Source organism: Mauremys mutica, chromosome 6 (genome assembly GCF_020497125.1).
Source record: "Mauremys mutica isolate MM-2020 ecotype Southern chromosome 6, ASM2049712v1, whole genome shotgun sequence".
NCBI lineage: Eukaryota > Metazoa > Chordata > Testudines > Geoemydidae > Mauremys > Mauremys mutica.
The window spans coordinates 26205917-26232119 of NC_059077.1; the positions used below are offsets into that span (position 1 = coordinate 26205917).

General features: G+C 42.8%; 1 protein-coding gene across 1 annotated transcript in view; it reads right to left on the reverse strand.

The window, feature by feature from the left end:
• The window catches only part of RICTOR (RPTOR independent companion of MTOR complex 2), a 170397-nt gene that overhangs the window by 79689 nt on the left and 64505 nt on the right, over positions 1–26203 (reverse strand). Inside the window, exons 5-7 of the mRNA XM_045021191.1 lie at positions 24485–24616; positions 23541–23604; positions 79–205 (exon numbers count right to left, since the gene is read on the reverse strand). Coding sequence (XP_044877126.1) covers positions 79–205; positions 23541–23604; positions 24485–24616 — 323 coding nt within the window. The remainder of the gene's footprint in view (positions 1–78; positions 206–23540; positions 23605–24484; positions 24617–26203) is intronic.

The following is a 26203-nucleotide window of genomic DNA, read 5'->3' on the forward strand; positions in this document are numbered from 1 at the left end:
TACAAAGGAAAGGATCCTTTAAAGATTTGATGAGTTGATGCTTTGTGTTGAATTTGTTAATTGTTTCAACATTCTCACCTAGTTCACAGATAATGGCAATGCAAGCTCGAACCATTCTGTCTCTCTCCTGAAGGCCATCATTTCCAACTGCTATCAATGAATTAGTAATAGAGCTAGGGAACAAGGAAGCATTCACAGTGATCATCTGCCAAAAAAACAAAAAACAAAAAAGGATGAGCAATTTCTAGGTTGCCACATGCACACCCACACCCAGAATCCTGTGTATAATATGATGTAGCCAAACATATAGCCCCTTATATTACCTGCTGATATCACACATCCTCAAAACTACTGCCTTCTGCTCTTGAGCTTCTTGGCTGACCATTTTGCTTTTCTGTCTTATTTCTCCGTTTGTATTTTAGTTTCTGCACATGGGCATTAAAAGAACGGAAGGGGAGATTGTTCCAAATGGTAAAGCAGGAAGAGAAAGAGCGATTACTAGCCTACTCAGAACTTCTGCAGGAGCCTCTGTTAAATTTTACTGACAGGGAGAGAGGGGTATGTACTGCAGCATCTTAGGCCTTGTCTATACTACAGTTTTTTCAACAAAAGTCAAGTTTCTTTGACAAAACAGTGGAGGTGTACAAACTGCAATGTATCAGAGGGGTAGCCGTGTTTCTCTGGATCTGTAAAAAGCAAGAGAGAGTCCTGTGGCACCTTATAGACTAACAGATGTATTGGAGCATAAGCTTTCGTGGGTGAATGCCCACTTCGTCAGACACATGTGGTGGAAATTTCCAGAGGCAGGTATAAATATGCAGGCAAGAATCAGTCTGGAGATAAGGAGGTTAGTTCAATCAGGGAGGATGAGGCCCTCTTCTAGCAGTTGAGGGGTGAACACCAAGGGAGGAAAAACTGCTTTTGTAGTTGGCTAGCCATTCACAGTCTTTGTTTAATCCTGAGCTGATGGTGTCAAATTTGCAAATGAACTGAAGCTCAGTTTCTTTTTGAAGTCTGGTCCTGAAGTTTTTTTGCTGTAGGATGGCTACCTTAAAATTTGCTATTGTGTGGCCAGGAAGTGTTCTCCTACAGGTTTTTATATTGCCATTCTGAATATCTGACTTGTGTCCATTTATCCTTTCACACAGGGACTGTCTAGTTTGGCCGATGTACATATCAGAGTGGCATTGCTGGCACATGACGACGCATATAACATTGGTGGACGTGCAGGTGAATGAACCAGTGATGTTGTAGCTGATCTGGTTAGGTCCTGTGATGGTGGTGTTGGTGTAGATATGTGGACAGAGTTGGCATCGAGGTTTGTTGCATGGATTGGTTCCTGAGTTAGAGTTGCTATGGTGCGGTGTGTGGTTGCTGGTGAGAATATGCTTAAGGTTGGCGGGTTGTCTGTGGGCAAGGACTGGCCTGCCTCCCAAGGTCTGTGAAAGCGAGGGATCATGGTCCAGGATGGGGTGTAGATCACTGATGTGTTGGAGAGGTTTAAGCTGAGGACTGTAGGTGATGGCCAATGGACTGCAATGCTTCTTCTACCGACAAAATGCTCCTGCTTTGCCAACAAAATAAAATCACCTCGATGAGAGGCGTAGAGCTTTTTGTGGCAAAGTTATATTGACTAAGTGTCAGTGTAGACACGACGCTTGATTATATCGCTCTAAACAGCCTCCAGGAGGTGTCTCACAATGCCTATCCTGACCGCTTTGGTCAGTGGTTCAAATTCCGCTGTCCTGCACCAGGTACACAGGCATCCATTCCTCCCCCTTTAAAGGCACGGCAATTACTGAAATTCCATTTCCTGTTTGCTGGGTGTGAATAGCTCACATCGCATTTTCTTAGCTGACCATGGTGGCTCCATGCAGCAAACACTCTCCTGCTTTGAGCACACCCGAGTTGCTGGATCTGCTGGCACTGTGGGGAGAACAGGCTGTGCAGTCCCAGCTCCACTGCAGCCATCGGAACTTTGATACCAATGGTCAGATGGCTTGTTAGATACAGATTATGATTAGGACATGCATCAGTGCCGTGTGAAGACAAAGGAGCTGAGGCAGGCATACAAGAGAGGCAAACCATTGCTCCAGTGGTGTGCCATATACCTGATGATTCTATCAGGAGCTGGACACCATCCTTTGCGGTGACCCCACCTCCACGAGCCCTGGGGATACTTCAAACGGAGCTGGAGGCAGGGGGCAGTGGACTCACCCTGAGAACGAAGTCGTGGACAAAGAAGCTGAGTTGGAAGACAATGTGGAGCACACATCAGGGTTGTCCAGTGACGCAGCAAGTCAGGACCTCTTTTCCATGCTAGAGGAGTCTAAGCCAGTTGCAGCAGTCTGTCTCTGGTGTGCATGATGCAGGAGAGGAGAGCCCTGGTAAGTGATCTTTTTGAGTTGATGCTCCTCTGTTATATGAGGTAGAGCTGTCCTTTGCTCTATATATTCAAGAAGTGGGTGAAGGGATAGAAATGTACAAGACTAGCTGTGTTTGAGTGTGCTCCACACATCCTTCTGTGGCTAAGCAGTACAGCAGAAAAGTGTGTTAAGGCACACCAAGATTTCAGGGGAATCCTAGAGAGAGATTTCTAGGAAACTTTCCTAGAGGTACTCACCAATCCTCTGCCAAAGATTCCTTTGTTCCACTTTCCCCGCACCAATCACTTGTGTGGGACCAATGCGGCACAAAGGCAAAGTAGCATAGGAACTGGGTCTGAAGCTGTACGCATGCGGGAGATGCACCCTTGCATCCTTGTTTACCCTCAGGAGTGAGATATTGGCTTCAGTGATCCCTGCTGTGTAAATTCTGTCACCATTTTATAATATTGGCCCTAGTCTCCTGCGGTGATCCCCTTAAAAAAGCACCTAGACCCTTTGCCCCATCTTGAGCACCCAACCCAACCCCACTCTCTCCCCTCAGGCAGAACTCACCATCTTTGGGGTGCTTGCCGAGATGTGTGCTTGCCAAGGGACAGAGAGAAAGCAATTCATACGTTTAAAAAAAAGAGGTGTATTTTACTATAATGATTCAATGCCATGAGTTAACTAACAATCATGCTTCTGGGTATTGTTTCCTGTGCTTCTGCAGATATGGCCTTCAAGGGAACCCCTTACACACCAGCAGAGCACCTCCGCTAGATAATGAAGTGACCAAGGCAGCGCAAGGAGGACATGTTCTGAGAGGCATGCCAACCCTTAGAGCAGGCCCACACAACTCGTAAAGCGGCGAGGGCCACATTCCTCCAAAGAAAACAGCCGAGGGCCGAAACCTCCCGGCCCCACAGAAACACCCCGCCCCAGGGCCGTCTAGCCCTGCAGAAATAAACCCTCCTTCCCCAGTGCCGCCCCACCAAAACAGCTGTGGGTCAAAAAGGAAGGTTGGGGGTGGGGAGGTGATACTTTATTTTAAATCAACTGGGGGCTGAAGAGGTGGCTGGGAGCCCTCAGGGTCAAATTAAAGGGCTCAGGGCTCCGGCGGCTGGGGGAACCCGGCAGGGCCGGTTCTAGGTGTTTTGCTGCCTCAAGCAAAAAAAACTTGTCTGCCCCCCGTCCCAGCCCTGGGCTCCCCCAGTCCTGGGCTCTCCCCCCACTGACCCACACCCCCTGCCACCCCAGCGCTGGGCTTCCCCCTTTCCTCCCCACCAGTGCCCTCCCCCCACCCTGCTGCTGCCCCAGCCCTGGGCTCCCCTCCACCAGTGCCTCCCCCCCACACACACCTCCTGCCTCCCCAGCCCTGGGTCACTGGTAACACTCCCAGGGCGGGTCATTCAGCAGGAATTTTGGATGTGCACAAAACACAGACAGGATTGGTTCCCATATGGTTACAGAGGTGCAGTAAAGTGGAACAATTTTCAGCTTGTGTGATTGGAAGATATCTGGATGCATATTATAAGACTGTCCTCCATAAATGAGGAAAAGTTGAGGTGCCTTTATTATTCTTTTGTTCCACTCTTTCTTTCTATGGGGAATTTGCCAATGCAATATCACTGTCTTCCTGAAACAAACAAAAAGGCAATGGCTGTTGAAAATAGCAATTCCAGTGCTAATAAGCATTTCTTGCTCAATTTTATCCTGCTTTTTCTAAAGCAAGTTACAGTGGATCAGTATATTTGGTTTGGGAGAAATGAAGTAACAGCTGCCCAAACTGAGCTTGAGCACTCCTGAATTTTGAGGTGTTCAAATCTGGAAGGCAGGTGCTGGGAGGGGGGGCCTGTGGGCTCCACGGGGGAGCATGGCAGCAATGTATCTGGAGCTGCATGGAGCCAGACACACTGGCCTGAGTGGCACGGTAAGGGGGCTGGGGGTTGGAGAAGGGGTAGGGGGTTCCAGGGGGCAGTCAGGGGACAGGCAGCAGTAGGATAGGCATGGGAGTCCCAGGGGTTTATCAGGGGACAGGTAGGGGGTGGGGTCCTGGGGGAAAGTTGGGGGGGTCTCAGGAGGGGGCAGTTGGGGACAAGGAGAAGGGAGACTTAGATGGGGGTGGGGTCCCAAGGGGTAGTTGGAGCAGGGGTCTTGGGAGGGAGCAATCAGGGGACAAGGAGCAGCAGCATTTAGATAGGGGTGAGGTTCTGGGTGGTAGTTAGGGGCAGGAGTCCCAGGAGAGTGGTATCAGGGGACAAGGACCAGCGGTGTTAGATAGAGGGGTGGGGGTCCTGGAGAGCAGCTGGGGCAGAGCTCTGGGGAGGGGGCAAACAGCGGCCGCATGCCGGGATTCAAACGGCTCTGGGCTGCCCACAGCCGCAGGGAGCCCTGAGCCCTTAAAATCCCAGCAGCGGCTGAGAATCTCTGCGGGCAGCCCAGAGCCCTCTGATTCCCGGCCGCAGCTGGGATTTAAAGGGCTCTGGGGCTCCCCGCCTCTGTGGACCGCCCAGAGTCTTTTGATTCCCGGCCGCAGCTGGGATTTAAAGGGCTCTGGGGCTCCCCGCCTCTGTGGACCGCCCAGAGTCTTTTGACTCCCGGCCGCGGCTGGGATTTAAAGGGCTCTGGGCTCCCCGCCGCTGCGGGCAACCCAGAGCCTTTTGATTCCCAGCCGCAGCTGAGATTCAAAGGGCTCTGGACTCCCCGTGGTTGCCGGCAGCCCAGAGCTCTTTGCTTCCTGGCCGCGGCCGGGATTCAAAGGGCTCTGAGCTGCCCGCAGAGCGCCATGTGCGGGGGATTTAGAATCCCCTCGCGGGCCACACAGTGAGGCTCTGCGGGCCGCATGCGGCCCGCGGGCCGCGTGTTGTGCAGGCCTGCCTTAGAGGCTGAAAAAAAGACTGTAGGGAGAGGAGAGAGACCCCGAAGGAAAAATATGAAATAGAAAAGCAGGACAGAGGACAATGAGGAGTGCATTTTAAAAGACCAGGAACAGATGATAAAGGTGATGCAGAAGCAAACACAGATGCTGAAGTCTCTAATCATTCTCCTAACAGAACACATGCATGCTAGCCCCTCCCTGCAGCTGATACAGAAGTGCTTTCCATGTACTCTCCAAACTCCTCCCACACATTCTTTGCAACTTCCCGGAACATCTGGGTACCCCATTCACTCCACCCTTTCGTACAGCTTCTGAAATGATAGCTGGACACACAGCTGTGAGAGCCTACACTACCCTGCACTCTTATCTCCCCTCCCACCAAGTCTTGTTGGTGTTGTTAAACCACTCTGTGTCTCCTACAGACGGTGGTTGCTGCTGGTATTAATATACAGTGGCAGTCTAATCATTTGCTGACTACAGATCCCAGTCAGGAATCATCACAATTTTTATGCAAGGTGGCAAGTTAACAAAAGCATGGCAGAGTGCTTTATAGAAAAACATATTACTGATGTTCATTGTCAAAATGTTGCCTCAAAACCTCCCTGATTCAAATAGTCCACCCCACACACCCCGGTTGTGCACCTCCAATAGCTCTGGTATCTGGCTGCTCAAATTCAGCAGCCAGGCAATCCACCTGCACACCCCACCCGGGGGGAACTTTTTACCCTTAGCCTCACAAATATTATGGAGTGCACAGCAGGCTGCTAGGACCACAGGAATATTTTGGTCATTTGTGTCTAACCTGCCATAAAGACAGCGTCAGTGTACTTTTAATCTGCCAAAGGCACATTTAATCTGCTCAGCCTATTGTTGAAGCACTCCTTGCTGCTGTTCAGGTTTTCCATGTAAGGCTTCATAAACCATAGGAGTAAGGGATATGCTCGGTCTCCCAGGATTAATATGGGCATTTCAACATTCCCCACCGGAATCTTATGATCTGGAAAGAAAGTTCCTGCTTTCCGTACAGGCCAGTGTTACTGAAGATGCATGCGTCATGCACCTTCCTGAACCACCCCACATTAATGTCAGTGAAACACCCACAGTGATCCACAAGCGCCTGCAATACCATAGAGAAGTACCCCTTTCTACTGATATAGTCCATCGCAAAATAGGGAAAGAACAAGTTAAAAATTACTTAGGGCCTGATGAAATGCATCCTAGAATACTCAAGGAGATATCTGAGCCATTAGCAATTATCTTTGAGAAGTCTTAGAAGACGGGAGAGAATCTAGAAGACTGGAAAAGGGCAAATATAGTGCCCATCTATGAAAAGGGAAATAAGGACAACCCAGGAAGTTACAGACCAGTCAGCTTAACTTCTGTACCTGGAAAGATAATGGAGCAAATAATTAAACAATCAATGTGCAAACATCTAGAAGATAATAAGGTGATAAGTAACAGTCAGAATGGATTTGTAAAGAACAAATACTGTCAAACCAACCTGATAGCTTTAACAAGCCTTGTGGATAGGGGGAGACGAGGAGTGGTAGATGTGGTATATCTTGACTTCAGTAAAGCTTTTGAGGCTCTCTCGCATGACCTTTTCATAAAAAATTAGGGAAATGCAACCTAGATGGAGCTACTATAAGGTGGGTGCAAAACTAGTTGGAAAACCGTTCCCAGAGAGTAGTTAGTGGTTCACAATCATGCTGGAAGGGCATAATGAGTGTGGTCCCGCAGGGATCAGTTCTGGGTCCAGTTCTGTTCAACATCTTCATCAATGATTTAGATAATGGCATAGAGAGTACACTTGTAAAGTTTGCAGACAATACCAAGCTGGGAGAGGTTGCAAGTGCTTTGGAGGATAGGATTAAAATTCAAAATAATCTGGACAAACTGGAGAAATGGTCTGAAGTAAATAGCATGAAATTCAATAAGGACAAATGCTAAGTACTCCATTTAGGAAGGAACAATCAGTTGCACACATACAAAATGGGAAATGACTGCCTAGGAAGGAGTACTGCGGAAAGGGATCTGGGGGTCATAGTGGACCACAAGCTAAATATGAGTCAACAATGTAACACTGTTGCAGAAAAAACGAACAGCAGTCTGGGCTGTATTAGTAGGAGTGTTGTAAGCAAGACACGAGAAGTAATTCTTCCGCTCTACTCCATTCTGATTAGATCTAAACTGGAGTATTGTGTCCAGTTCTGGGTGCCACATTTCAGGAAGGATGTGGACAAACTGGAGCAAGTCCAGAGAAGAGCAACAAAAATGATTAAAGGTCTAGAAAACATGACCTATGAGGGAAGATTGAAAAAAATTGGGTGTGTTTAGTCTGGAAAAGAGAAGACAGAGGGAACATGATAACAGTTTTTAAGTGTGTAAGAGGTTGTTACAAGGAGGAGGAAAAAAACCTGTTTTTCTTAACCTCCGAGGATAATACAAGCAACGGGCTTAAATTGCAGCAAGGGGGGTGTACGTGGGACATTAGGAAACACTTCCTAACTGTCAAGGTGGTTAAGCACTGGAATAAATTGCCCAGGGAGGTTGTGGAATCTCCATCATTGGTGACTTTTAAGAGCAGGTTAGACAAACACCTGTCAGGAATGAGTCCTGCCACAAGTGCAGGGGACTGGACTAGATGACCTCTCAAGATCCCTTCCAGTTCTTTAATTCTATGAAAATAATCCGGCCCAAAATTCGAATATGTGTACCATCTATCACCCCACCCCAGTTAGGGAATCCCATTGCCGCAAAACCATCCAATATTTCATGCACATTGCCCAGAGTCACAGTCCTCCTTAGCAGGATGGACTTCCCGACTTCAAACTGATTCACAACCAACCGGTAGCAGTCTGGATTCACCAGCTTCTACACAGCAATCATCACACGCTTCTTCACCAAGAGGACAGCTCTCATTTTGGTGTCCTTGAACGGCAGTGCTGGGGCAAGTGCTGAGCAGTTCCTGGAAGGTGGCTTTCCACCACCGAAAACTCTGCAGCCACTGTTCGTCATCCCGGACCTGCATAACAATGCAATCCCACCACTTTGCGCTCATTTCCTGAGCCCAAAAGTGATGGTCCTCTGTTTGCAGCTACTCCGCGAATGCCAAAAGTTATCTGGTGTTGTTTCTTTCCATGGCACGCAGCAGGTCAGGCAACTCTTGATTCCTGTTCAGACTGGGAGCTCAAGATATACTGCATGATCATCCGCGATGTATTCATAACAATGACCACAACAGTAGAGAACCATGTAGGATCCATCCTTTCACACAGAGAAGGCATGCACGCAGTAAGCAGGAGCCACTTAAAAATGCCACAAAATGCAGTCAGAAGCCCATGGAATGCTGGGATGGAAAGAACTGCATCATGGGACGTTGAGCCCACACCCACGCTGCACTGCGATCCACTCTGCCTTGCCACAGCTCCTAGCTGCAGAAGATGGCAAGTAGCACAGTGGGATAGCTACCCACAATGCACTGCTCTCACTCTCGATGCTAGAGCACCAACTGTAAAAGCGCTCTGCCAACAGAAGGACCATTGTAATTACATTGCTTGTGCATGTTCATACACCAGTTTTTAACTGTCGGCTTAACTTGCATTGACAAAACTCTGTAGTATAGACAAGGCCTCTCAAGCTACTTCCTTCCTTTAGAGCTTAGGAGCTCTGCATGACAACCACTTGACAGCTATTCAGCTGCTGAACTGCAGGAATGGGCCTCCCATCTTGCGGAGCTACTAAGGCCCATAGGAAGGGAGACTGTGTTGCAGACTGAAGTAGAAAGAGCAGCCAGCAACAGAAGGGACTACAGTACTCCTGGGGTTAGATGGAGGTGGCTACCAAGTGAAGCTCATAAATCCTGCTTTAATTAAGCTGTTCTCCCAAACACTGCAACACAATTCAACTCTGCTATATAATCTGTGGGGCTGTGTCACAAACTTTAGGTCTAACACACTACATAAGTCCACAGGGCCTTTTAAATACATATAGAGTACTACATGGCAAGTAGGGATAGGCAAACTTAAGCTAACTTTAACTAAGAAAATATCTGCTTTATGGTTTGTGGCAAATACAGAAAAGGCCTCAATCAGCAAGTAAAAGAAGGTTATGAGAAAAATAAGCAATACTGCTTACAGTGTGGGAAAGACGTACGGTTCAAAAGTAACTAACAATATGAAAGGCTGCAGAAATAAGATAAGGGAAAACAGTCTTAAAAGAAACAAGCATAAACCCTCACACAGTTTCTCCACAGCAAAAGGGCTGTGGAGAAAGGAAGGACTTGGAAGAAGGAAAGTAGCAAGGGTGAGCAGCTTCAAACTGAGTTTTTGCAAAAGCTTGCAAGTTAGCTGAGGTGTATAAGAGCTATGAATTTTAAGGTTCTTTGTCAGACTCTACCTGATCAGGCTAGGGCAGGGGTTCTCAAACCTCCACCCCAAACCCTGCTTTGCCTCCAGCATTTATAATGGTATTAAATGTATAACAAGTGTTTTTAATTTATAAGGGGGGGGAGTCACACTCAGAGGATTGCTATGTGAAAGGGGTCACCAGTAAAAAAAGTTTGAAAGCTACTGTGCTAAGGCATGTCTGAATGAGACGATCATCTTTCAGTGTGGCCAGTTTGTAAGTGTACTGCTAATATGCTAATGAATACTTTGTTACTGTACTGGATATAGTGACTGCTTGTTTTCAGGCAGATAGATATGTCTACAGCAATTGTATAAATACCATTTGGCCTTTGGATTTAATAAAGTAATTTATGGTTAAATTAGTGTTGTGGTAATACCTTTTATAAATAATAATTCCAACATTCTAGCAACCATGAAGGGACTTCCACCAACATTAATTTCAGCTGCTCTAAACCCCCAGGGTAAAGCGTAGTGACTTATCCTCTGGAGCCATTATAATTTCTCTCCTAAAGTAAAAAATCACCAGCAAAAGAGAAATGGAATATACCTTGGATACCTATGTGGAAAGCTTCTTGGCAAAGCACAGCAGAGATCCATTGAATACCACTGAAATTTTAAAGAATAAGACCACGGGAGACCAATATTAATACTGCCTTCTTAAACAATCCCAAGGTAAAGAAAGCACAGACAAAGGCAGCTGTGTTATAGGGATGTATTTGGTGGCTAAGGGCATGCCTACACTACAAAATTAGGTCGGCTTAATTTAGGTCGACCTGCCATCGCAGTCAACTTGATCAAGAACTCATACGATGGCATACACTGTAGAGTGATCCATGGAGGGCAGCTCACAAACAGCTTCCAGGTGCGAACCGGAGTCAGACAAGGTTGCTTGTTGTCACCACTTCTCTTTCTCCTAGTCATAGATTGGATTATGAAGACATACACTTACGAGCGTAGGAATGGAATCCAGTGGACGTTGTGGACCCAGCTTGATGACCTGGACTTTGCCGACGACCTTGCACTCCTTTCGCACAGTAAACAGCAGATGCAAGAGAAGACCAACGTAGTGGCAGCCACGTCATCACAGGTTGGCCTCAACATCCACAAGGACAAGACCAAGATCCTTAGGATCAATTCCATCAGCAACGACCCAGTCACACTGAATGGACGCCCCCTGGAAGAAGTGCAGTCCTTCACCTACCTAGGTAGTATCATCGACCAACAGGGTGGTACAGATGCAGACATCAAAGTAAGGATTGGTAAGGCAAGAGCAGCCTTCTTACAGCTCAAGAACATCTGGAGCTCCAGAGAGCTGTCTTTGGCAATAAAGATTCGACTGTTCAACTCCAATGTGAAATCAGTCCTACTGTATGGAGCTGAAACCTGGAGGACAACCAAAACAACCACCAGGAAGATCCAGACCTTCATTAATAGCTGCCTCAGAAGGATTCTCCAGATCCGCTGGCCAGACACCATCAGTAACATCCACCTCTTGGAGAGGACCCATCAACTCCCAGCAGAAGAAGAAATTAGAAGGAGAAGGTGGGGCTGGATAGGACATACACTACGCAAGCAGCCAACCAACATCACCAGACAGGCACTGCGGTGGAACCCCCAAGGCAAGCGGAAAAGAGGCCGTCCAAGAAATACCTGGCGACGCGACCTTCAGGCTGATAGCAAAAAAATGGGCTATACCTGGAACCAGCTAGAGCGAATGGCCCAGGATAGAAGACTCTGGAGATCTGTGGTTGGTGGCCCATACCCCGATTGGGGTGACGGGCATGAGTGAGTGAGTGTGCCATCGCAGTCAATCAGCGGTTGGTGTCCACACTACCCTCCTTCTGCTGTTGGAGCATATCCTCACCAAGAGTGCTTGCAGTGACTGAAGTGGGGCATTGTGGAAAAATGGCAGCCATGCGGGGCTCACAGCTGGACAGCCCCACAGGGTGACAGCCCCAGATGTGAGCCCCACCCAGGCTCAATTTCATGCTGCTATTGTCTCCTCTCAGAGCAGCTGCACTCTGGGAGCTCTGATGGGAGCTGGAAGGCCTGGCTCTCAGCACCTGGCAGCTGTGTTCAGAGCAGGGAGTCCAGGCAGCAGCCTGGCTGGGAGCAGGGAGCTGGCGGGAGCAGGGCTCCCTGCCAGGAGTGGAAAGCCTGGGTAGCAGTGCCTGGGAACGGGCAGCCGGACTCTAGTTGGAGCCCCCCACCCACCCAAGGGTGACAGCATGAGCTGTGAGCCAGCCATGTGGTTCACAGCAGGGAACCTACCAGCCTTTCCTGTCAATTTCACGGCTCCAAAATGGAGCCGTGAAATTGAAAAGAATTTTAGTCAACAGCTGATGTTAAGTAACACAGTGTCTACATGGACACTGCATCACCCTAACTACACCGACATACACCCTACACCTTTTGGGGAACAAGACTGTAGTGTAGACTGACACACTTAAGCTGCCTTACACTGACCTAACTCTATAGTGCAGATCAAGCTAGTCTTTGAACTCAAAGTGCACCACCTTGAAGAATGAGCGCAAAAAGCACAAAAATAAGCTCAGAGCCGCTTAGAGAAATCAGCTGACGAATGTGTCATTTTGGGAGATAAGTGATTTTTAAGGAGAGAGAGTGAGGAGTTAAAAAAGTAGCTTTTGCACAAATGAATGCTGCAAATTTTGGAGGGAACTAAACAGTTGAGGTTTGCAGAAGTGTTAACAATGGAAACAGAAATGTTAATGGGTATGTTCAAGTGTTAAAAGGTTGATTTAATAATGAAACTAACTTATGGCAATGCAATACAATTCCAGTACACAGTCACGCTCAATGGAAACCTAGTAGTCAAATCACGCAAAGGGCTGGTCAGGTAGTGAGAGTACCCGCACTATACTTTTTCTGCAGTAGCCTTTACAGATGCTCTGAAGGAAAACGGGCTCTTTTCCCAAAGGAATGGTCTGTAAATAATCAATTGTAAATGACTACTGCATGCAGAGAGACAATATCATTTGACTATGGATGATTTAGTCAAAAATCACTGAAAAGGAAATAGGGATTTCTATACAGCTTGACTACTTCCAAATATGCTAATGGAGACATAACCTATGTACAGTCGTGCAGAAAGATTATTAAGAGCAACATAAGGGGTGCTGATCAGCTCAAACAATAGATTGGGGACAACACCTAGTAAATTAAAACAGAAATACATTTTTCTTTTTCTGACAGGCAGTAAGTATAAATAAGCTTACTAAAGTCGCAGATAGCTGCAACACTGAGGAAAATAAGGGAGTGAAAATGTCAGTAAAACAAAACATTGCTAGGATTCAGCAATTAGCAGAGCCCAGGCCCAAAAAGTTATCTTGCCTGTAAAAACTTACCCAAAGTGTAAATATACAAATAAAATTGCAGTTTAGAAATGTGAGCAATTTAAATTTATCATCTGCTCATAAATTGCAATTTGCAAAGGTAAAACCATTTTAGGAAAGAAGGTTCTGAGGCTCAGATGGCAAGAGTAAGCTGGGCAAATTTAAAGTATTTATTTGGTCTTTCATAATAAACTGTTTACAGGATAGCAATGGACCTCAGAATTTAAAAAATCACCGATTTAAAAAGAAAATGTAAAATGTGTGAAATAAATTGGCTTTAAAAAAAATTCCACTAATCATCTAGCCAAATCTTTCATTCAAAGTTGCAAAGGGGAGATGTTTTGCCAAACACAGGTATCTAGTGTCATGCAGTTTTGTTATTTAGCATTTATAAAAGCATTGAGGTATCCAAGGGATTAAAGTTCAATATATTTTTAAATGAGGACCAGAGGACATGGTCAGAACTGTGGCATGGCCAGCCAGAACCAGGATAATGGGGAGAGATCCTTTTTCAGTAATAAAACAGCAGCTAAAAGCATTGCAGGAAAAGAATGAAAAACTAAACACAGTGCACCTCTTGAGAAACAGCAGGGGGAAGGTGCACAAGAGAAGCAATGTTAGGAAGATTGACCCTTAAGGTGGCTCTGAGTAATCAGTCACTTTAATAAGGGTACATGGAAACTTTTTAAGCACAAAAACAGATACACTTCATGTGGAAATTGATATGGCTAATATAATGCAATAGCAAATAGAAATTAAACTATAAAAGATATGATTAACTGTGAAGCAAATGTTATTAGGGAGTAAAAATCTATACAGTGATGTTTTGTAAGTGGAAAAGAACAACAGTATAAAAACTAAGAAATTGTTGAATAGATTGAAATGTCCCAGATTGAAAACAAATCCCACTAATGGTTTAGGGCTAAACCTATTAAGAAAATGCTGCGCAATATGTAGATGATATTCTGGTGCATACTTCTGATAGGGAAAACCATTTAAAATGTACTAGAAACCTGTTTGCAGGAAGTTTCCTTCCTGGAACTAACCCTGCCAGCAAGCACCAGAAAAACAAAAGGTTGAACTGATTTTGGAGTTGGCCTTCCCTAACACAGAAAGAGTGCTGCTGTCTCACTGTCTCAGCCTTTTGTCAGAATTTCTTATCTTACTACACAGCAATCGCTGCACCTTTCTACCAGCTCCTGCAGAAAACTGTAGCATGGGAATGGACACCTCTACCCGCAGCATATAAGTTAAAAGAGACTTTAACAAAAGCTCCAGTTCTTAGCACTCCAAGTTATACAAAACCTTTTAGTTTGTCGCAAACAGGGACACAGCCATTTCAACTGTGCTAATTTAGGACTATCATGACAGAGAAAAACCTATTGCTTATGCTTCCAGGATACTGAATGGAGCTGGAAAGTAGTATACCCCATGTGAAAAATATTTATCAACTGTTTGGTGAGCTCTGACACATTTTAGATAGCTGATGGGATTCGGGGACACAAAACTGTACACTGCTCATACTCCTTTAAAGTATCTTTTGACACTATCAACTCTGATTTTACCAAACTAGTCCTAGATTGACACAGTGGTCCTTGCTGCTGGAAGTGCACCAGATTGAAGTCTGTCATCTTAAACAACCCTCATCTTTGCCTGCAAGACTGTTAATTGTGGTACTCCACACAAGTATCCTAGAAGAGGGGCCCTCTAACCATTTTATCCCATGTACAGTACATAATTTAAATTCTGAATGGCTTCACTCTGAGGGTCTGACAATATATGTTGATGGATCATCCTATCACCAGAACAGGGACCCCAGTCATAAGATGTGTGGTTTGGGCACCTTCAGTTCAGGTTGAACATGTGCAGTGCTGTTGTAGTACACACTCAACCCAGTATGCTGAGTGGCTGCTGTAGCAGAGGCATCATCACTCTGTAATAAAGGACAAACACTGGCAGGTATAACACGTTCAGACTCTCAGTGCATCTGTGATGCTTTGACAACATATCTCTCTTGGTGGAGTATGAATTTATTTTGCAGTACAGATCAAAAGCCTTTACACTATTAAGCCATTCTGTCCTGTGTATGGGAACTAGCAAATAAATTGGGTAACTCAGTGGTATATGTGCTTAAGGTAAAAGCTCATTCCAGACATGGGGAAGTGAGCAGGAAAAACCACAGGGTGGATGAAGCTGCTGCTAGTGGAGCTCCAGTATAGGTCCCACTCATGATTATCCAGTCTGTGGTGTTACCACTTGAGCACAAGCAAAAGATCCAGAAGTATCTGCTCTTAAACAAAAAGTATTACCTGTGGAGTTAAACCAGTTAAATGGTAAATTGCTCCTTGTTGCTCACTGAAGGAGATGATTTACCTTACCTGGTCCGAATTCTACCACAGCAACTTGAAAGGGAAATACTAAGATCTGTGCATGGTGTACCAGTGGGGGCCCATCAAAATGCCGATGCCACTTATCAGTGACAGATTAAAGTGGCCGGATTATTAAAAAAAGATGTTAATAAATCATGTTAATAATTGTCTTACTTGGTGCTAAAAGCAATTCACCAGGGAAAACAAAATGTGGATTTATTCAGGCACAGCACCTCAGGGTTCCTTGGAAAAGACTGCAGATTAACCATGCTGGGGAGTTATTCCAAACAAGAGGCAGCTGACCAATATCTACTTGTAATTGTTAATGTCTTTAATAAATGGATAGAAGCCTTGCCTACTGGAGAAGCCACCTGGCTCCTGTTACAGCAAAACTATTAGCAGAGCATGTCTTTTCCAAGTGGGGAATGATCCAGATACAGAGACCAGGGAACAACGTTCACAGGGAAGGTAATGAAAGATGCTTGCATTATGCTGGGAATAGAGCAAAAATTTCACACAATTTTTCAGCCATACGCTTCTGGCTTGGTGGAAAGCACAAACAGAACAGACAAAACAACGCTAAAGAAGACGGTGTTGAATCAGGCAAAGACCGGGATGAAATAATTGCCTATGACTCTTCTGACTTTAATGGGAACCCAAAATAAAACCAGTGTGTCTCCTTTTACTGCTATAACAGGCAGAGAAATGAGACTCTCAGAACATTTGTTCACGGTTCCTGTGCCAACCCTAATGAAGGACAATGGGTAAGACAGATGGGGAACAAAATTACAATTTATGTGTCTAGTACACAGCAGGATCATGCCAAAAATGAGGGCATACTTTATCTGACAAGCCCAAAATGTAGACTAGCAAGTAGGGGACAGAATGCTGGTACAGTTAACCTTGGAAAAAAAACATTTCCAGCACCCGAATGAAGAGGACCCTACTATATAATACAAAAAAGCTAGCACTGGCACAGCACCTTGAATTTTCCATATGTGTATGTTAGACATGAGGGCATTATAATGTTTTGTAAATTTTAATCAAATAAGATCTCATCAATATGTACTCTTTTGAGAATCAGAGACAGTAGAAATAAGGATGGCACAAATACCATACAATGGAGGAGAGAAAAGAAAAAAGAAAAAGAAGAATGCCCCAAGGTAGAGCTATGACCCAGTAATGGATTGGCATTATAGTCCCTTAAAGAAGTGCTGTACAATGATGTTCAATTTATACATATAAATGTGTTGTTCAGCTTGATTTCATTGCATTTGCCAAAAGAATTATGTCCACCAGAGCTTGGCCAATTGTATGGAAAATGATAAATGACTATTGTAAAGACTTTGTTGATAGACATGCAGAGGTAAAGGCACCCGAATCAATTCAAAAGAGATGCCAACAGAGCCCTATCTGTCAGTGACTTAGCAGGGTCGTTTAGAGCCGGAGCATCAATCTGAAACCTGGACCTGGTGGACATTAAGACCCTGTGGGAACATGACTGAGCATTCCAACACAAGTTGGCTGCGGACATACTAAACCCAATGAATGAGCAAAGCAAAGAACTTGTTAATCAAGAACTTCTGAATGTATATAATATGCGCAGTATAAATAAATATATGGAGATATACCTATCTCATAGAACTGGAAGGGACCCTTCACTAGCAGGATCAAGTACTCATTTTTCCCAGATCTCTAAGTGGCCCCCTCAAGGACTGAACTCACAAGCAGGGTTTAGCAGGCCAATGCTCAAACCAATGAGCTATCCCTTAATAGTTAATTTATTTAAGGAAGTACAGCTTACAGTAAATGAAAATCAACCAAACCAGTGAGGATCATCAAAGCAGGGCAATAGCCAGGGCCATAACATATCCCGTGTATAGTGGGTATGCACTAGAGAAAATCAAAGCCACTCATTGATACACAACAAGGTACACTGCCCTCTTCATCCACAGAGAAACTGAAAACTTGGTATGGCAGAGATCATATTGATTGGCATAAGGAGCCATATATCTCCTTTCCACAATTAACCCCCACGACATTGGACCCTTGAAAGGTTTTGGTGGTGGTGGTGTTTTGTTTTGTTTTTTTTTGGGGGGGGGGGGGAAGGAAGAGTGGTGTTTTTTGTTGTTTTACACCATTCAGACTATTCATACCAGTAACTGCAAAATACCAGCTCAGTCAAACCATTGTTAAAATACTACGAGTAGGCGTACTAGAAGACACTGAAGCCAATAAGGTTTGAGAAGTTTGTTCTCCTCCTCAAATACTGTGGCAAAATAACAGGGTCCGGAAAGCCCTGGACTTCCCCTGTTGCTTGCACCTAGGGGACACCCACATGTGTAGGTATAACATTTTACAGAGTTGCCAACATGTGGGTTCTCTCTAGGGGAGCAATCTCCAAACTTCACAGTACAGTTAAGATGCTGTGGAACTGGTGAAGTATAAGCCACTTATGCTGGGAATGGTAAATGTTGCATGGTGGCTGGAAATAATCACTGTTGGTATGGAGCCAAAGATTGTTATTCTGATTGGCCAATGTTTTGCTTCCACACCAAAATTCACCATGGGGATCAATGGAAAGACCTTACAGTATGAAAAATGGGCATGGGATGTAACTGAATTATAGTCTGAAGTCAAATTACAGTAGAATGCTTGAAAAGCAGTACCCAAGTTTGGGAATCCTATTCCACCCTTGAGCTTGGAACTTAAAATTGTAAATAGACAGGAACAGAGAATTTGGTAGTTAACTAGTCCTTCCTGGTGGGAACGCACATGCAAAGTGGGATTACATCCCTGGTGAAGATGGTCATTCAAAGTTATTAATGTGATTATGATAACTTATTTTGATTTTGTATTTGTCAAGTTTATTAGTTGTACAAAAGGTTGCAAAATTTAAAAAAAAGTATGAAATGCTTAAATGTAGTAAAACTCACATGGTGTGTATAGTTTAAAGGTGGGTAATCTAGGGATAGTTAATTAAAGTTAGCTTAAGTTTGCTTTAAAAAGTAGTATCTACTTTATGGTTTGTGGGTAGTATGGAAAAGACCCCAATAAGCAAGTAAAAGAAGGTAATGAGAATACGTAATATTGCTTACAGAGAAGGGAAGATATATGATCAAAAAGCAACTGATAAGTGAAAAGCTGCAGTAATAAGACAAAGGAAAACTGTCTTAAAAGAAACAAGCATAAACCTTCCCACTGTTCTACTGGAAAGCGGGGGTGGAGGTCTGGGGAAGAATAGGAAAGGTAGGCCTTAGAGGAAGGAAAGTAGCAAGGATGAACTGCTTCAAACTAGGTTTTTGCCAGAGCTAGCAAGTTAGCTGAAGTGTATAAAAAGAGCTATGAATTTGAAGGTTCTTTGTCAGACTCTACCTGATCATACTGGGGGAAGGCCAGAATGAGATGGTCATCCCTAGGTCTGGCTTATTTGTAAGTAAACTGATCGCATGCTTATGAATACTTTATTACTGTATTGGGTGTAGTGACTGCTTATTTTTAGGCTGATAGACATGTTTATAGCAATTGTACATACAATTTGTATTTAATAAAGGAATTTATGATTAAATTAGTGTCATGGTAATATCCTGCATAAATAATAATTCCAACACTGCACCACAAGTAGACTATTCAGGACCTCTCATAACAGAAGGACATACTTTATAAAGAAGTGCAGTGATGCAACAAGAGAGTCTCAGATGACTATCTAGCCATCACATTTAGGTAAAATGCTCAGATCAAAAAAAAACCAGCTAGCAATAAAATTTAGACAATCTCAGCACAGTTTCATTCAGCTGATGTTAATTCAAAAGAGTATGGCAAGGAAGTAAGCACATATAAAGTACTCTACAGGGAGCTTTATAGGCTGTGTTTCATTTTGCCTCCTGCTCTTGAGCTTTCCCCCAGTTTTGCAATGTACTTTGACATTAAAAGGAAACTATCACTTTAATACATTCAACGAACAGCACAAACGCTAATATATTCTTGTAGAGAACAGCATCTTGTTTGTTTGCGCTACTATATTAGGCAAAAAAGTTAGCACATTTGTTATTACTACATATATTTTCTATGGTGCCTCTCTATGTAATATCTGGGCCCTATTTACATGAGTTGGAATTTACGTGGACAGCATGAAGTTATCTTCCACAGAGAACTCTTAGGTGTGGAATTTCCTCTGCTGAATATCAGGCAGATCATGAATCTGGCCAATTTTTATACAATTGTATGAGACTCATCTTTCTACTAGTCTGAGAATTTGATCTGAAGAACAAGCCCTTGCTGTGTGCTCTGAGGAAAACAGAGACCTGGTTTTGCCTCAAGATAGCTTATCTCCTTGGGACAGTACAAATTTTGTTTCTTCTTTGAGGAGTTTATATGTAAATATAGTGTAATGTGTTCCCAGGAGTCTGTCCTATCAAACAGATGAGTTATGTAGTGAACCAGTTCTATAAAGATACACCATCTTTAAATAGAAAATGCTCCCAGTATACATCCGGGAACTTCCAACAATTCTTCCATCAAAACCCCATACAGACCAGGCTTGGTATTCTTGATATTTCTAAAAATTTAAAAAAGCAAACAGAACCCCTTTTCTCAACCTTTATTTGCTTTACATACATTTCAGGCCTTCTTTAGATTTCACATAAAGCAGCAAAAAAGTGAACAAGCCTAGTTTGCTTCCTTTGCAGGTCATTATTCAATGAGAAGTCACTAATGTTACATAGACAGATTTAAACATACAAAACAAGTTTATTTTTGTAAGATGTTTTTAAGAAACTACAGCTTGTCATACCATGATACTCTTGCCCACAAAACAGGAAGCTCTTTAACACCGGACTTTAGAGAAAAACCCCAAATTCCTCAGCCACCCACATACATACTGAGCCTTTCATTTAATGTAATGGTACAAAACAACAAGAATTAATTAGCAATAGTGGGTGGGATTAATCACTTTTACAAAATAGCCCCTCCTGGTCTTGAACGGACAGGATAAATATTACACTCATTTATCATGTTGGGAGAGTGCAAACACAATCTCTTAAAATTAAGGCTGCTTTGCTTCTGGGGTTTCTTTCTGTTTTTAGAAGATGGAAAGGAAAAGGTCTTCTGTTAAATATATCTTCATTAAATAATCAATTCCTAATGTTTTATTGCAGAGTTCAGCTGACATTTACTGTATTTATTTTAATGCAGATGTACATAAATTTAGGCCTCTGAAAGATCAGAGATAGGTAAATGAGAGCTTCTTGGAAGCAGCCAGGAGGCGTTGTCAAGAAGAACGCCAAATGTGGAGTCTTTAAAAAAAAACAAAACGCATCTCTCCTTTAAAGAGTAAGGGGTCACATTGAAATTACCTCATCATGACCTCTGTCTGTAGGTCTGAAATAGAATAGTCTCCTTTTTCAATTATCCAGGAGAGAAAATGATCCAAGATTCTGTTAGATATGAAGAAGTGTTTTACAGAGCTGCTCTGCAATGCTCTCTTCAGAGACCCAACACTGAAGACAGTTTCTACAGGAGCTTCAAAGTTCCCAGTGGGAAACTGGCTGTCAGATCTGTTTGGAGATGGCAAGTATCTAGCATGAATGCCCTCCAAAGGGTACAGGCACAGGAGAAAAAGAATGCTTGTGCCAAGGCCATCCATGAAGTTAAAAACCGGGATAAAAAGGAAAGTTTATAATGGTTCACAATGAAGATGTTTTTCTGTCTGTCTCCTATTCTATTCTGGATTTTATACCAATCTCATCACTGAGATACGTGTACCTTCCAGAAACACAAAGCAACACAATTATCATACATATGTGGTTCTCCCTTCCTATATTTTATTTAATTTTTAATTTTGAAGTTTTATTTTATATCTTTAGTGCTATGATATTTTTATTGTTATTGAAGACAAGGTTGAAGAAGTACACCTTGAACCTGGAGCAGAAAGTGGTGAATTCTTTGGTGGTTCTGAGATTCAGAGGGAACCCATTCCAGTGTCTGATTGGCTCCAGAGAAAGCAAGGTCTCCTACACAAACAAGATTTGCACATGCAACAAACAACTTCACTGTGGGGAAGCACACCTATGGTCCTTGTCTTGGAGCTTTAGAAAATCTTTTAGGTATCCTGGACCCAAAACACTGAATACCTTGAAGAGAAGGACTGAGGCACTGAATTTGACTATAGGATGCTAACGTACTTCACGGATACGTTGCAGTGTTCTTTACTAGCTGGAGTTTCCTAAGGGCTGACTTCTTCATGCCCCGGAATATTGCACTGTTGTAATCCAGCCAGGAGGTGACCACGGTGTGTATTACTGAGGCCAGGTCATTTTCCTTCCAGGATAGGACACAGTATCCTTGTCAGCCAGAGATGTTAGGAAACATTGCTCACCAATGTTGCTATACGAGGGCTTAGCATTACAGAGGAATCCAGTGGCACTCAAACTAGGGACTGAATTGATTAATTGTGGTTGTGTATCTTCAACCAAAGGAGACTATATCATGGCTACACATTCCTCAAAGACATTTCCTCTGCATCCATCTTATTGAGGTTCATCTTCAACTAGCTGTCCTTCATTTGTGTCCTGATCTTGACCAAACACTGCACAAACTTGGTGACAGCTTTGTTATATGTTGTGACATAGATAAGGCACAGCTTTTTAACTTCTATGTCTTGTTGGCATGTAAGTCCATGATAATTCACCAGTTCTAATAGTTGTATATAGATGTTACACAGGACTGTACAAGAATAGCCCTTGTGTGACTATGAAAGTGTAAGTTCTAGTTGTGAAAGGAATAATTTTCTATCACTATCCTTTGGGTGCATTGTAGGACGGACTAAAGCAACTTGAGTTGAGTGTTCCTCTGCACTCCAGTGGCATTTCTTGATCAACTATCAAATGTGGAAGAGAGGTGAAGAAATATGAGAATGGATGCCTGTGCTCCACCCATCAACAAGAGACTATCTATTAGCACTATTAATAATGTCCATTCCATGTATTGATCTGAACCCAGATTGTACTTGTCTAGATTATGGAAAGTCTTCACTTAACTGGATTGTGACTTTTGTCCATATCAGAGAATCCAGTGAAGGAAAAAGTCACTGGTACCCTAAGGAACATTTGCTTTTTTCCTCATTCTTTGAGACAAAGTTGTTTTACCCAAGAACATAAGTCTTGTCTGTAAGAGCTATGAATGCCACAACTGAGATACCCGTGATCAACAACAAAGGTTTTCTTAAAATGGACTCTAAATTTTGGTGTCACAGATATTTTCAAACTACACAAACACAGGAAAATCAGTCAGTCATTCTGAACTCAGTGTTCCTGTGGAAACCACCCTTTGGAACTGCTCCAAACCTCAACTGAGTCTTTAGGTAAACCTTCGTTCTGTTTCTATGATGTTGTTGTGGACTAGAGGAGTAGGAGCTGAATGCAGAACACTCAGGTCCAGTCAAAGGCATAAATACCTTATGCCAGAATAAAGACCTCATCATCTGTGACTAGTCTACAAGTGTCAAGTACTCTGGAGGGAATTACAGGTGCTAGCTACAGCCATACATATCTCATGCATTTGAGGGCAGGACTGACCAGCATAGTAGCTAGCTCAGATTAACTAGGTCCTTTTGCAGCCCTGAGAAAGGCATCAAATAAAGTTGTGGCGTAATCCTTAGAGTCAGAGGATTCTAAAGAAGGGGGGCATCATTCTTACAGGGCAGAGACACAAGCTCCTCTATCCATGACTGTCCATCTAGAAAAGTAACATAGGAAGGCCTAAACCAGCAAACCAGACTTGCATTGTTTTTCCTGGGCTGTCTTACCCTCTGCAGAGGACTGGGCCTCTTTAGGGTGATCTCAAGAGAGCCAAAGATCCTGCCCAATCCCTATCCAAAACAGGTGTATTCTGTGGGACTCCCTCTCCTCACTCAAGGGAAGGCTGTCAATAGCAAAAGATGAAAAATCAAGCCATGTCTCATCTAGTACCTTTCTTTTTTTCTTTAGAGACAGCAGCCATGACAACGGCTCTTCAGCAGACAAGTCTGTTGCCAGCATAAAATGAGATAGGGAACTGGAGGCTGTCCAAAGATGGATTGTTGATGAGACAGTTCTAGAGTCAATATGACTGACTGGCTTGGCTACTGATGTAGCCAACATGAGAATAGTAAACAGTTAAATTTTTACCTTTCTCACTAATCGAAGTGCTTGTGTTCTCTCTACTTCATTACTCTGCTGTATGTCAATGCACCTAAAATAAAACAAAAGTTAAATAAAAAATGTGGTTTGTAGATAGGAATAAGGGTAACTTCCACTCTAACTATTAACACTTTGGTGCTACTATTCAAGAGATTGAATGAATACTATTAACACAACTTACTGTCCAGAAATTCTAGTTTTCAGAGAGCACATGGATCATGACTGTTTACAGAACTTTAGTTTGTATTTTTTCTTCAGTAATAATAATCTTTACTATAGATAAAGGATCATTAAAACAATTTTCTTATATACATGTATTTACATAACGCTGTGGTGAGATATAAAGGTCTTAGTTGTTTTGAGATGCCTGCAGAACTGCTAGTCATTTCAGAGGAGTACCAATAACATTTATAATATACCATATCATCAATCTCATCCTATTTCCAGACAAAACAAACTACATTAAATGGCATTAGGATTGAGAGTAACTATCCCCCAAACAAACATGGAAATTCAGAGTTACAGTTAAACTGTAAAGAAATCCAAACATGTTAAGGTATGGAAATATAGTTACGGTATCCAAACAATCTTACTTCTGACTTGTAGTCATGTCATAGAATTATGGTTAATTCAGAGTTCAGGATCAGATTAAGCTGATTTTTAGAAACAAGTTTATTTCCTCCCACACACGTACACTTTTACTTCCTCATGATATCATTTCACATGATAGCATTTTCTTTGGATTTGGTTGGCATTCTTGTATAATAATTTTTTTTTTAAAGAAAGTTTCCCAAAATAAAAAATACCTTAGAATATCAAGAATCAACATTTACAGAGAATACTAAGATAGTCATTTCCACACACATCCCACAATCAGTCAAAGATGAGAAAATGAAACAAGTTATTGTAATGTAATCATCTAGGAAAATTACCTCGCTATCAAGTAATCCACTTTCAATTTTAGCACCTTTTGTAGAATACTGGAGTCTCGGATGAGATAGCGAAGGGCTCGCAACCCTGCTGCTCGCACCTCTTTTGCTTCATTCAGTAAAGCTAATCGCAAACTACAGTGGGAAAAAATAAGTGGGAAAACAAATTATATAGCAACCAACAGAGCTCCCCATTTGAGGGATAGATGCTGTTTACTGACATGAAAATAAGTTAAAATTTAAAATATAAAGGGAAATTTTCCTTACCTTATTAATTTTCTTCCTTTGAGATCTGCGCCAGTCCAGTCACTTGGGTAAAGCACCTCCCAGCCAGCAGATGTAGACAGTACATTGAGATTTTTGGTTTTGTCACCCCCTCCACATAGAATTTTGAAAATTCCCAGACTTAAGATGAATCTTTGAAAGCAGGTCATATAATATTATTTGCTAAGTGAAATATATCGGAGAACTGATACTTTGGAAAGGGAAATTTTAATAAAAAGTGGTAAGGTTAATCAATAAATCCCTAGACTTAGAAGCAAAGGAAGTAAAATATACAAAGATGGCATAGATGCTACTTTAAAAAATAGAGTTTTAGAGAAGACATGCATATTGCTAAACAAAAAGTGACCCCCGAAAGACAAGGAATAAATCAAAATGACTAAAGGGCAAGGTTTAAGAGGCTATTCAAACAGACTGTTATTGCCTTTCAGGAGCCGTCCCATAGTGCCCCACACTGACAATACAATCGATACAAGCACTCTTGGTGAGAACATGAACTGCTGACAAGTGAAGTGTGGACACACAAGCGAGGTAATACCTGCAGCTACTGTATGCTGACACGACTTAGGTCAGATCCAAATGGTATTTTCAAGAGTTCTGAAGGAACTTATGAAGTAGCTGACCTGCTAATAAAAATATGCTCTCTCATTAAAAACAGTCACTGTCCAAGAAAATTCTAAGGTAGCAAATGTAAGTATATTTTAAAAAAGCTTCTAGGAGTGATCCAAGCAATTACAGAGTAGTAAGCCTTATATATGCACCTGGAAAACTGGTTGCAATGTTAGTTAAAATAGAACAAAACTCCTGTAAGAGCATATGATAGACTAACCAGCACAGTTTGTGCAGTGGAAAATTGTGTCTCACTAATCATTTAGAATTCTTTGGACATATCAATAAAGCAGTGAATAAAGGAGAACCAACTGACATAATATGACTTCCAAAAGATCTCTGATAAAGTCCTGCAGAAGATGCTAAATAGCCATGGGTTGAGAGGAAAAGTATTGTAATGCATCACAAACTAATCCTATTCTTTATTTTATCTCCTACGTAAATAGTCAATTTTCATCATCCAAAAGATGGACAGCATGGACCCTCAAGGATCCCTAGTAGGTTCCATGGTGTGTGATACATTTATTGTGATCTGGAAAGAGAGATGAGGTAGCAAATTTTGGAAAGGAGAAGGGTTTTTTAAGTTAATCAGGATCAGAGGGTATTATGAGAGACTTCAGAGAAACAAACATGCTAGGTGAATGGGTAATATGATGGCATAAGAAATTCAATACCAATAAAGGTAAAGTAATGCACAGTGATGGGGAAAAAGTTATACTACTCATTTATTACAGGATTCTAAATTAACTGATCAGATTAAAGGAAGGGCCCTTGGTATTACTATAGATGGCTCAATGTGCAGCTGTGATTAAAAAGCTAACAAGCTGTTAG